General features: G+C 33.9%; 1 protein-coding gene across 1 annotated transcript in view; it reads left to right on the top strand.

Moving 5' to 3' along the window:
* Window positions 1-13,499, top strand: part of SCN7A (sodium voltage-gated channel alpha subunit 7) — a 98,577-nt gene that overhangs the window by 79,906 nt on the left and 5,172 nt on the right. The window contains exons 18-24 of the mRNA XM_077154058.1: window positions 2,370-2,543; window positions 4,477-4,581; window positions 7,987-8,265; window positions 9,042-9,095; window positions 10,146-10,283; window positions 11,799-11,903; window positions 12,333-12,603. Coding sequence (XP_077010173.1) covers window positions 2,370-2,543; window positions 4,477-4,581; window positions 7,987-8,265; window positions 9,042-9,095; window positions 10,146-10,283; window positions 11,799-11,903; window positions 12,333-12,603 — 1,126 coding nt within the window. The remainder of the gene's footprint in view (window positions 1-2,369; window positions 2,544-4,476; window positions 4,582-7,986; window positions 8,266-9,041; window positions 9,096-10,145; window positions 10,284-11,798; window positions 11,904-12,332; window positions 12,604-13,499) is intronic.

The following is a 13,499-nucleotide window of genomic DNA, read 5'->3' as shown; positions in this document are numbered from 1 at the left end:
ATAAAGCATAGGACTGTATAACACAGAATCCAACTGTATATGGTGGATTCTAGTTAATAGTACAAGCATAACAATGTTCTTTCATGAATTATAACAAATGCATGGCACTAATACAATATGTTAATTAATAATAGGGTGGTACCTGGGAGGAAATTCACCTAATGTAAACCATGGCTGATTGTTAATAGCACTATTTTAATGATCTTTCATCAATTTTAACAAAAGTAACTGCTGTTTTTAAAAACTAGTACAATTATTTAAAAATGATTAAAAAGTGTTCTCACCAATTGTAATAAATATTTCACACCAATGGTGGGGTGGTGTATGGGACTCCTATATTTTATGCGCAATTGCTTTCTAATTTAAAAATATTTTTAAATGTTTTAAAAATACATGCAAACACTAGAGACTGAAAAGAGGCAATGACAGTGATTCGGCCCGTAGAGACTCCAGATGAGCTAAGCCCTCCTGATACCTTGACATTAGCGCAGTGAAACTGATTTTAGACATTTGACCTCTGAAACTGTAAGCGATTAAATTTGTTTGTGTTAAGCCACTATATTCATAATAATGTATTACAACAACAATAGAAAACTAATACGCAGCCCTCTCAAGGCCCGGTCCCCAGCATACCCTCAGTATACCTTCCCAGGTCCTACAGGTTCTCTGGCAAATAATCTTTCTCCTGCCTTAGCAGTCACAGTCTCAGCACTTCCCCAGCCAGGTTAATATGAGATTTGATTCTGTGCATCTGTTGGCCAGGAGGCAGTTGGAGGCAGTTGGAGGCAGATCGTAAACAGGACAAGTGTTGTCTCCTAAGATAGCTTCCTAGTTAAGGCCTCTGCATGGTCCTCAAACAAGATTAGATTCAGTTTGATCTCAGCGAGAACTTCTGGAGCCCAAATTGCACCACAAAGTCATTTCCATGTTAAGAGAAGCAAGAGAGCTGGCCATTTGTATCTGTGTTATCAGTCAGCCTTTGGTTGAGGTGTGTCCCTCCAAGAGTGGGAACATTGCTTCTTGGGTGAGGTGGATCTTGTTTGGCAGAGGCAATTCTCCAGAGATGGCCTTACTTGTATGTTATCAGCCAGCACACATGGGCACTGCCCAATGGGTAGACTTGCCATAAAAGGGCTCTCGGTAAGGGCAAAACCAGAATCCACAGTAATGGTCAATATTCACTGGGAAAGATGAGTTATCTCTTGTTATTATTTGCAATTATGTCAAGTTTGTTATTTGAATTATTCCCATCAACTATATCCTTAATGATTTTTTATCTATTTGTGTTATCAGCTATAGGAAGAATGAACTAAATTGTCCTAGTATGACTGCTGTTTTTTGCTAAATCTCCTTTTAGCTCCATTACTTTTTCCTTATATATATACATGTATATCTTTTAGTTACCTCTTATTTTGTGTATACAGATTTGTAACTGTGATAATATATATTATAATATACCCACAATGTATCCTTGCCTTTGTTTGCCAGGCTGCTAAGGCAAATACCATGCAATGTGTTGGCTTAAACAATAAGCATTTATTAACTCACAATTTTGAGGCTAGAAGAAGTCCAAAATCAAGATATGAGTAAGGGTTGCTTTCTCCTGGAGTCTATAGTGTTTTGGTGCTAGCTGACAGCAATTCTTGCTGCTCCTTGTCTCGTCTTCTGCCCCCCATCTCAGCGATTCCTCTCCCTTCTGGTTTCTCTGCATTCCAGTGTCTCTTTATGAAGCCTCCAGTCATCCAGATTAAGACCCACCATGATTCATTAGGCCACAATTTAATTTAAAATAACATCTTCAATAGGTCCTATTTACCATTATAGTTTTTGTTTCATGTTCATGTGATTCCAGTGGCTTATCTGGTTATTCCTGCAGCAGAATGAGTTTTGTCACTCTTTCCTTATATGAGTAGTATGGATTTCTAAAGGTGAGATAATTTTTTTTAAATCCCTGCTCCTCTATTAGCAAGTGGTATACACCTGAGAGTTGGCTACCTGTAATTAGAGAAAACATCCATGTTAGAAGTGACTAAATGTCTCATCCCTTATATTAATTTTGATTAACTGACTTGAGAGGTGTTTTTTTTCCAACTCTTTAGAACAATACTGAAGTCAGGTTCAGTCTCCATAGGAAGAAGTTTGGGGATCAGCTAATGATGTCTGTGATAGACAAAAGATTAGAAAATAGTATTGACTTATAGATTATGTCAATAAATCTGAGACGATTGAATCAGCCCTTGAAAGGCTACAACCTATGACATTGACCCCCACTGGCTTACCAGAGATGGGGTTTCACACCCCTTCTCTATGACAAAAGAGTTTTTAGAAATTACAAGTACACTAATACCTATATATTTTTTTATTCACAGGCTCTTGAAGATATATATATCGATCAGAGAAAGACTATTAAAATCTTATTAGAATATGCTGACATGATATTCACTTACATATTCATTCTGGAAATGCTTCTAAAGTGGATGGCATATGGTTTTAAAGCCTATTTCAGTAATGCCTGGCACAGGCTGGACTTCATGGTTGTTATTGTATGTATTTTAAAGAAAAAAATTAAATGGCTATTTGAGTTACTCTTTACTTTTATTCTATTACTTATTCTTCCATTTACTTAGATCTTCTGTTTCCCTCTTTCTCTGCATTTTCACTCACCAACATCCAAACTACTTCATTTGTCATGTTTAACATTTAACCTTTTCTTCTCATTCTGAAATTTACCAACTCCAGTACTCATTCCTGGATTATTGTAATAGTCACCAGTGAAACTACTGCTAACAGAATAGTCTATTTCTAGAAAATATCAAAACCCTAAGCTCTTTAAATTTTTTGGTTCTGCTTTTAAATCATATATCCACAATTAAACTGCCTAATATAACCTTCACCACCCCACCCTGAACCAAACTACCCAAATTTCCCATTGGGATCACTGCAAAGGATTCCAAAGCAGCATCCTGCTTGTACTCTCCAGAGAGCAATCAGAGTCACCATTGTGAAATGGAAGTCAGCTCATGTCACTTCTCTTCTCGTAACCATCTGATAAACACCCCATCTCATGCAGAGTAAAAAGCCCAACTCTGCAATCAAAGTCTACAATTCTCTACACAAACAAATCGCAGCCCCTCACTGCTCTCCTCTTCACCCCTCCCCGTCTTTGTATGTACTACTCTGCCAAGCACTGGCCTCCTGTCACTCCTCAAACATACCAACCTTACTTCCACTGTAGAGCCTTTACACTTACCCTTTCCTCCACCTAGAACTGTTGCTAGTTCACCTGTTTATGTCTTTGCTTAAATGAAATCTTTGAAGTCATACCTTGTCCTACTACCCTATTTTAAGCTATAATGACTTTGATATTCCTTTTCTCTTTCTTTCTCTCCATGGCACCTACAGATATTATATAATTTTTCATTTATTTTGCTTATTATCTATATTTTCCCACTAATGGAGAAGGTTCATCAGGGCAGAACTTTTTGTCAGGTCACTTCCCTCCTTTATCCCCACTATCTAGAACAATTCCTGTAACATAGCTGGTATTCAATAATTTTTAATGAATGAACTGGTGACTCCCTATTCTATAAGTAATGATTGACGCTCCTCAATCTATAATCAGTGACTTACAGTATTGTTAATTCTTGCAAATTAACCTTCTATTCTTGCCATACTACACTATATCTGCACCCTCCTTCCTGTTTCCTAGTCACTGCTATGTATCCATATCCCTCTATGCTTTTATAAATGATACTTCATTTACTTCAGAGCCCTCTTCTAAACAATCTTTTTAGCACACAGTAAAAAAAGAACAAAGTTTTCATACATGTTAACTTAAAAACAGAGAAAAATATGAAGATAAAATAGAAGTTTATCATAGCTCTACCACCATAGTACAGCCTGTATTTACATACATTTATTAACCTTAAATCATTTTTATGTACTTAAATCATTTTATGTAAAATATCACTTTGACATCAGGTTATAGGTTTTTTAATTTGTATTTTTAACAACAGTATTCATGTCCTTTTGATGCCTCTCCTCTGAAACTCTTTATCATTTTAATTATATTTTACATCGATGCATATATAACATATTCTTTATTTGTTTTCATAGCTAAATTGAATGCTATTACTGCTTTGTAAGTAATCATGAAACTGATTTTTAATCTCTTTACAAACTAAAAATTGATATAAATAAAAATCATAATGAATATCAAATATACACAGTTTTGTTTATCTCAATAACATATTCCCTATTGCTAAAAAGTATTTTATCTTATTTTCAAGTGATTTAAGTACAAAATGATGTTCTCATACTTTAATTCATTTAGATACTTTGAAAATATGCTAAAATATTTTGGAGATTTCTTGTCTGACTTTCACTATGTATCTTCTTTGTCATAAATGGAATTTTCATTTTACATATTATTTAGATTAAAATTTAAATTAAATTCTATCCACTCTTTTTATGTAGGTCTTTTGTCTTAGCTTAATAGGAAAATCTCAAGATCTAAAACCACTTATTTCCATTAAATTCCTTCGGGCACTCAGAGTTCTGTCTCAATTTGAAAAAATGAAGGTAAGAGAAAAGTTTCTAAAATAATCTATACCTTTTATTTGGGACTACTATTTTTGCATAAATAACAAACTTTGTTTTCTTGTCATGTACATCTTTAATAATATTTATACAACAAAACCTCATATCTCCTGCTTAAAAATAGAGAGGAATAAGTATGGTAGTTATACATATTAAAATTTTAGGTCTTCATTGCTCATAAGACATGAAAATTAATAAAGACAAGAAAAAAACTGATGATGAGACAGATTATAGTGTCAAAAATAATATTGTTCCTACCCATGTCAGCATATTATAAATATTAATGAAATTGTCTCCATTTAAAATATATAATTGTCTGAAAATGAAACTTCAGTTAATCAACTTTTAAAAATTATCATTGTAAATTTAAAAATTATCATTGTAAACCCTAAAGTAGTTACTTATTGAATGAAAAGATGTTTGAAAGTTTGAATTTTAAAATAAGTGTATTTTGCTCTGCAGAATAGATCTATATACACAGATATATTAAGATGGTCTTTTTATCTCTAACCTATGCCTCTAGCACCTTGCAACTAAAGGATCACAATAAAGCCTTAATTTGGACTGAGAAAAAACAAATATATTGATTTTTAAAGTCACACATCACATACTATAAATTCTTACTATTCCTCTCCATTTACCCTTCCCCACGTTCAAGACTCTTCTGAGCAATGTGCAAAGGTTGAACATACACTATAACAGCATTTCATCTTTCGTGCCTATAATAGAGATTCCACAAGGTTCAGCATAATAGGAAAAAGCAGTCTATGACCACCACAGATAGTGTGAGTATGTAGATATACAGTGATCAAATGTGTACAGAAATGGCAAGAAGTCTAATCACGCATCTTATTTAAAAACCTTTGTGTTTTCTTACAGTCTTGCTTTATATGGATTATTTGACAATAGCCTGTTTGATTAATATTACTCAATGCCACATATTCAATGCCATGGGAGGATCTAAAATGAAAACTTATTTATGTATCAGCTGTATTCTTTTTATAGTTTATAAAAACTATATCTACGTTACATTTAAACTGCCATTAATTAAGAAACTATAACACTTAAAATCTCACCACTTGATTAAAAAATGTATACTTGTTTTAATATCAAAATATGAGTGATTATTATAAATCCAAATGGAAATATAAGTAATTTTAAATATGTGCTGTACCAAAAAAATCATTTCAGAAATGTTAATAGTATCACTCATATATATATATACACACACATATATAAGTACATGCATTAAGTACATTAATTATAATATATTAATAGATATGCTAATTTTATTATTGATGACAATATTTTTGTAATTCATATGATTCTGAGGTTCCCTCTTTATACAAGATCAACCTACTACCCAAAGACATTTGATTTCCCGGTGTTGGGGAAGAAATATTTTGACTATGTAGCAAATACAGAAAATTCCAATTATTTTACATCCAGGAAATAAAAAAATCTAAAATATTAATTGTAATTTATATTAAATTGTGAAACAAAGTTTTCAACCAAAATAAGCTGAAAACGAGAAGGTAGCTGATGAGAACTACAAGATTAAGGTTAAAATGAAAAAAAAAACCAGCTAAATTTCCAGCAAATACAGTTTGGTAATAAGAAAATTTGATAGAAGATTCTCAGGTTATACACTGTAGATAAGCTATTGGCAAAAAAATAAGCCCACAAACTAGATAAGTGAGTGTAAAAACAAACACACCAACTAGATAAATGGATGTAACTTTAAAAACTCTTCTTTATTGTAAACATCAGTACGGATGAGATATGCTATCAGGTGTTTTTACCTAATAAGTTTAAATATACAAGGGAAGAAAGAGTGCCAAAACGAGCAAGTTTTCTGACCCCAATTAGATAAAATCAGGAAAAATTTGCTGGGAAAGTTGCCTCTTTGTCAGATATAAAGCACCGTACCATTTGATGTCATGCACTCATTAGAAAGGCAATTAAAAAAAGTAACAGTGGTCAGATCAAGGTCTAGTGACAAGTAGCCATGGTTAAATCAAAGTCAGGCTCAGATCTGAAACTTCATCTGAACTTCTTGAATTTCTGTGGTTGAATTATCCCTGGAGATGTGTCATAGAGTATTTACAGGAGCTACATGATTACAAAACTAATGCTTTGTGTATTTAATAAGATTCAGGTCTTGAGTGCTCTTTCCCACTCAAATACTTGTGTCAACTAAGGCCATGTTTTAATGTAATATATGAGTGGTTTTTTAATAGGTGTAGCACTTATTTCAGTGGAGGCATCAGTGGACTGCACAAAATGTCTAGGGATCAACAAAGGATTTGTAACCTAGTTTTAGAAATAACAGTGTTTTTGAAAGCACAATTAAAAGTCAGGATTTTTAGTTCAAGGACAGAAAACCAAGGAATATCAGCAAGAAAGTATAGGCAAAATGATAAATCTCCAGCAAGGATTGAAGTACTAATAATACCTTGAATTATTAGAAAACTAGAAAAGAAAATCATGTCTCAAGAAAAAAGAGAGGGCATGGGAAGAGAGACAGATTGAGAAACTAAGATGGGGGGAAAGGAGTAAAAATTTTAAATGCTAAAGAAAAAACAAAGAAATAGTGAAAATTGAAAATATTCTACTGGATATAGCAATTGGTTTACATATGCCATTGCAGCTTTTGTGGAGCAATGATAAAAAATTCTGACTGTAAAATTAAAGGGTGAAGATTGTTGGGGAAATAGCAACTGATTATAGTCTGTTGCATTTACTCAAGTTTAGATGGTAGATTTAGTGACTCTACAGTGACTTAGAGTGGCTCAGTGAGGAGGTTTGAGGCTTTGAGAAGTACAACTGCCCCTTCAGTATTTCTTGAAATAGCCTATTCCCTTGGCTTCAATGATGCTACAATCTCCTGATCATACTCTTATTTCCCTGCCACTCCTTCATTGACTACTTTGCAGGCCCATCTTCCTGAAGGTTAGAAACCTTAAAACTTAGTTCTATGCTCCCTAGATAGCTATATATGTGTGTGTGTGTGTGCGCACGTGCATATGGATATATATATATACAGATTCAATTATCTTGCGCATTCAAGACACAATGCAAAAAATCAATTTACATGTGTTAAAGCAATGAAATAATTATTTGTTCTGGTATTTATACAAACCAGTTCTGTGGGCTTTAATGATTTTTCAGTAGAAAGATCTTGAGAGTATCTGCATCTTAATGCATATTTTAATCTAAATTGAATTGCTATTTTGGTTATTCAAATACTGACATGTAGCTATTAAATGTTTGGAGATGGCCTTTTTTATGTTGTTTCAATATGATATTACATCAGTTAGTATTTTCATGATGACCAGAAGTTTGCATTTTTAACTAAAATTTGTACGTTCATTTTTTATATGCCAGGTGGTTGTGAGAGCTCTGATGAAAACAACTTTACCTGCTGTGAATGTGTTTCTGGTCTGCCTTCTGATCTGGCTGATTTTTAGCATCATGGGAGTGCATTTATTTGCTGGCAAGTTCTATGAATGTATTGACCCAACAAGTGGAGAGAGGTTTCCTATATCTGAAGTCATCAATAAAACTCAATGTGAAAGCCTTGTGTTTAATGAATCAATGCCATGGGAGAATGCAAAAATGAACTTTGATAATGTTGGAAATGGTTTCCTATCACTACTTCAAGTAGTAAGTGTTGCTCTTCTGATTTATTTTAATCAATTGTATATTCATCCATATTGTACGTAAATGTAAAGGACAAAAATTAGATGTTTAATATATTCAACTATAAATATTTTAGCAAATATTAATTAGTGTATAAAATTATGGGACATGCTCTACTAAGTTCATTTGGAGAGACATGTGAAATACAACCCTGACCCTGTTAGAAGAAGAGAATGGAGATGAAGCTAAGATTGACGGAGGAAATTGCAAGTACTGGTCAAATCTATTTCAACCACTACTGGTCAGGTAATAGGGTCACAATTCTTTGATCTAACCCAGGTTATAACTGATTCTTTTCCTATTCAGTGCTTTGAGGAATCATTAGTCATTGAACCAACATCCAGCAAATGTGAGAGGTGGACCATTTCACTCTTATCTCCCCCACAGAAAAGCACTTGTGCAGCAGTTACAAGCAATTATGACAGTCATGTATCATCTACTAGCTAGCTAGCTAGCTACTTAGCTAGCTATCCATCTATCCAAAAATCCATTCATTCATCCATCCATCCTATCTTAAAATATTTTGTTATTAACTGCAAATAAACTAAGTAACTTAAAATCGTTTTTAGATCAAATAAATATAATAGTGACCATGTTAAAGCCATCTCAATTACATAGTATATTCAAAGGTGGCAAGGCTTTCTAATCAGCTGTTTTAGTGCTATTAATAACAGTTTAACTGTCTATTCTTCATGAACCATGAGATATCCATAAGAATTAAATGCATCTCATTTTCACAGGCAACATTTAATGGGTGGATCACTATTATGATTTCAGCAGTTGATTCTGTTGCGGTAAGTACAATGTACTCTAAGAGCCATTGCTTAGGTTACGAAAAAGTCATTTTTACAATTCAAGCACAGTGCATTGGCAACAGTTAACATGGTAAAAGAGCAAATGTTTATGCTAGATGGAAATTAAATACATTCAGATTATTTCATGAACAATGCAGTCTTTACAGAATTATTAAAATGTTGAGGCTTATTTTAGCTTGCTAAAACTGCCAGAATGCAATATACCAGAAATGGAATCGCTTTTAAAAAGCAAATTTATTAAGTTGCAACTTCTAGGGGCATAGAAATCTCTGAATTAAGGCATCCAGAGAAAGATACTTTAACTCTAAAGAAAGGGCCGATGAAGTTCGGGGTTTCTCTCTCAGCTGGGAAGACACATGGCAATGTCTGCTAGCTTTCTCTCCTCATTTCATAAGGCTTCCCCAGGAGCATTTTCCTTCCGCATCTCCAAAGAGCTCTGGCTATGTGTGCTGTGTTGGCACTAAAGCTTTTTCCAAAATGGCTCCCTCCTAAAGGACTCCTAAAGCAACCCCACCTTGACGGGGTGGAGACACTTCTCTATGGAAACTTATCAAAAGATACCACCTGTGCAGGCCACGGTGTCTCAGCGGGCAGAGTTCTCACCTGCCATACTGGAGACCAGGGTTTGTTTCCCAGTCCTGCCCATGCAAAAATAAAAAAAGATACCACCCACTATGGGATAGGTCACATCTCCATGGAAACAATCAAAGAGATCCCACCCAGCAATATTTAATAAGGGTTAAAGAATGTAGCTTTTCTGGGGTACACGACAGTTTCAAACTGTCACAAGACCCCATAGGTCCATTTGAGGAACTACCAGACTTTGTAGCAATGATTAAACCAATGCAATAAACTTTAAAAAAATCCAAATGAACAGAGCAATAATATTCCCTCACCAGACAGCAAAGACAAAATATTGCCTCAAGTGGCATTGGCATTGTTGTATTTTCTTGTCATAAGTTGTTTTATAACTTTTCTGATTTAAAAAGTCAGTATCAATAGTTTCCTTATTTTTTAAACAACTTTTAGGTAAATGTGCAGCCTAATTTTGAAGAAAACATCTACATGTATTTGTACTTTATCAACTTTATTATCCTTGGATTATTTCTCCCTCTGAGTATGCTGATTGGTGCTATTATTGCTAATTTCAACAAGCTTAAAATAAAGATAAGTATAAATACTCTTTGTTTAATCATCAATATCTGAAACAATCAAACCATTATAAAAATGCCCTGCTTCAGATAATTGATTTTGTTTGGATTCAGCTCAATGTCATTTTTATTTTATACTTATTGTAAAAGAATAATTGACTAGATATTACTGCTCATTCATGAACATTGCTAAAATTTTCATCTTTATATTGTTTTCTATATTCAAAATATACACAGTCAAGTTTAAAAGTTAAAAATTTGTTTCTGTACATAGACTTTGTAAATAATGACTACTGAATAACAAGTAATGTTATTATGTATATGCACACAAATACTTGAAGAGTTAACGAGAAGAAAGCATACTCTGTTACTGTTTGATATATTCAAAGTTCTCAGAATTATAACCACTAAGTTCATGTCTATAAATTAGGGTGCCTCTGTCTGATAGAAGTTGAGACTGTCCTAAATCCTAAGTGGGTGCTTCAAACCAACCAGCGAGAAATAAGAGGCAGAAAGTACAACCACTGTTGTTCAAGGACTCCCTTCAGAGCCTCCACAAATGCAAAGGCCTCAACAGAGACAGATCTCTAAGACCGCCTATTTTAACTCTCTGTTAGGTGTGGGAAAGCCTTCCAAAATAATCAAGAGAAGCATTAATTTAACTTTGAAATTCATCTGCAGCCACTGTCACTCAACTTTAGCCAACTGGTAAACAAGTTCGCTTTAAGTTCCATTAATTAGGTGGGAGTAGATAGGGCAGTATCAAATATGCTTTTGTATGATGCTTCAGGCTTCTACAGACTTCAACCTAATAGAATAACATCCTAGAATTTGCTTCTGGGCTTCAAGTAGGTGTCCTCTGTCCATTTTAAGTGACCAGGTCCTAACTCTGGAGAATAACAACTCCTAATTCCTAGATTAACAGAATATTAAATGCTTACCTCTTACTCAGTTTACATATTTTCATAAAATACTGAAATTAGTGCAAGCAATGTAAAGATTAATAAGCCCTAAAAGGTGCTATGAAAAAGTAAGCACAAGGTGCTTTGGAAATAGTAATAAATATCGCCTCATGCTATTTGGAAAATAAAGCAACATATGGATATACAAAAATAACAATTATACTTCTTCCTGCTCAGTAACTGGAACAAACAAACTTGCCTTACCCTTAGCTATTGAGTTTAGACTTCTTTAATAAATTTTTCCAGATATCGCCAGCACCTTCTTCTTTTTCTCTCTCTAATAAGAAGTCCTCAATAGACTGCAAAGTAAAAATAGGCTTGTCTGCCTACAAGAAAGTCCACCAAAAGATTATTAAATCTCAGTGAAGTACCAACATACATTTTATATGTAGTTTATGTGAATGTTTGTGCAGAAAATAAGGCTATCCAAATCATGATTTAGTTCACTGAAGTTAAGCTTTTTTTTTTAAAGGAGGAAGCAATAATTTACAAGTTTTCTAAAATGAGTATTAATATGAGAGAAAGTTTGGATTAAATGTGATTTTAATATTTGTTTTTTATTTCTTTACCGAGGAGGGTCAAATATCTTCATAACAGTGAAACAGAAGAAACAGTACCGTGGGCTAAAGAAGCTGATGTACGAGGACTCTCAAAGACCAATACCTCGCCCAAGAGTGAGAAAGCATCTAGATTGTTTTTTGAAGCTTCAAAAATAGTTTGTCCTGGGCGGGCCATGATGGCTCATCAGGCAGAGTTCTCGCCTGCCATGCCAGAGACCTGGGTTTGATTCCCTGTGCCTGCCCAATGCAAAAAGAAAAGTTTGCTTTATATATTTTCTCTTAAAAATGAAATTTTTAAAATTCTTAAATGCATTTGATTAAATTTTAGAAACCTATCCCTTGACAAAGCTTACTACAGTTATTTTTGTTTGATTATCTACTAATTATAGCTCAGTAAAAACTTAGGTCCTCACTTATTCTCCTATTAATTCTGGAAGGCAAGTCGTAGAAACTGAAGACTGTGTGTGTGTGTGTGTGTGTGTGTGTGTATGTGTGTGCTTATCCTATTGGTAAGGCTATTTCATCTTTTTTCATTACTCACAGAACAAGTTGCAAGGATTCATCTTTGACTTGGTGACGAACCGAGCTTTTGATATCATCATCATGGTCCTCATCTGTTTCCAAGCAATAACTGTTATGATAGAAAGTGACGAACAGAATGTAGAAATGGAAGTTACTCTCTACTGGATTAACTTAGTTTTTATTTTGCTGTATACTGGAGAATGCATACTGAAGCTTATCTCAATCCACTATTATTATTTCACCATTGGGTGGAATATTCTTGATTTTATGGTGGTGGTTTTCTCCATTACTGGTAAGATTCTGTTTAGTCAAATTTTCACTGGCAATGGTATTAGTTCAAACAGGCTCTTGTAGTAAATATCTTTTGAGATATAGTCTCTGAATAAGGAAGGAGGTAGGGACCTTTTTTATATCCAACATGAATGCTCTGCATTTTTGCATTCATACATGTACACATACCCGACTGATACCAGATATTCAAATATATTTCTTGAATTCATAACATAGATGTGACTTTACAGAGCACCAAGCAAATGCTTAACTATCCTCTCAGTATATGTCATAATTAGTTTTCTAAGATGACCCTGGAAGGATCTTTTATGTCTTTGTGTGACATAACTTTTCAAGCTTCAACTCATTACCGTCCCTCTAGTCCTATTTAGAACTTTCAGAACCTGAGCATTTTAGGTTTTAATGAATTTGTCACCAGTTTTCTCTTACTCTAGAAATCTCATTCTTTTATTTAACAAATATCCATATTTGCTTATCTCCTTTGTAAATAGATAATATACTACATGCAAACAGTTCAGTATTAAACAAGGTAATCCCTGCATGCATATAGTTTATAGACTGTTAAGGAATACAGAAAATTAAACTATACATTTTAACACTTTGTTATAAAGATCACGAAGGGGAAGCACAGGGTGCTGTGACAGCACATCAGAGGGTGGGAAAGTCAATCAGAAAGTAGTGGTCGGAGAAATCTTCTTACAAGAAGTGAAATCTAAATAAAGATCTATCCTTAGAAAGAGGTAGCCAGACAAAGAATTTAAGATAACGGTGTTTCAGGCAGAGATAAGTATGTTTTCTACCTCCTCATAGTACACTGCAAGAATATAAGCTCTGTAGGAGTAGGGGCAATATTTGAGTGCTTATTATGTACCAAGCACTATTCTATTTTTTCCTTAG

This window comes from Tamandua tetradactyla, chromosome 3 (assembly GCF_023851605.1).
Source record: "Tamandua tetradactyla isolate mTamTet1 chromosome 3, mTamTet1.pri, whole genome shotgun sequence".
In the NCBI taxonomy this organism is placed as follows: Eukaryota; Metazoa; Chordata; class Mammalia; order Pilosa; family Myrmecophagidae; genus Tamandua; species Tamandua tetradactyla.
The sequence above is the reverse complement of the archived record's forward strand: the minus strand, read 5'-3'. Positions and strand labels throughout refer to the sequence as shown.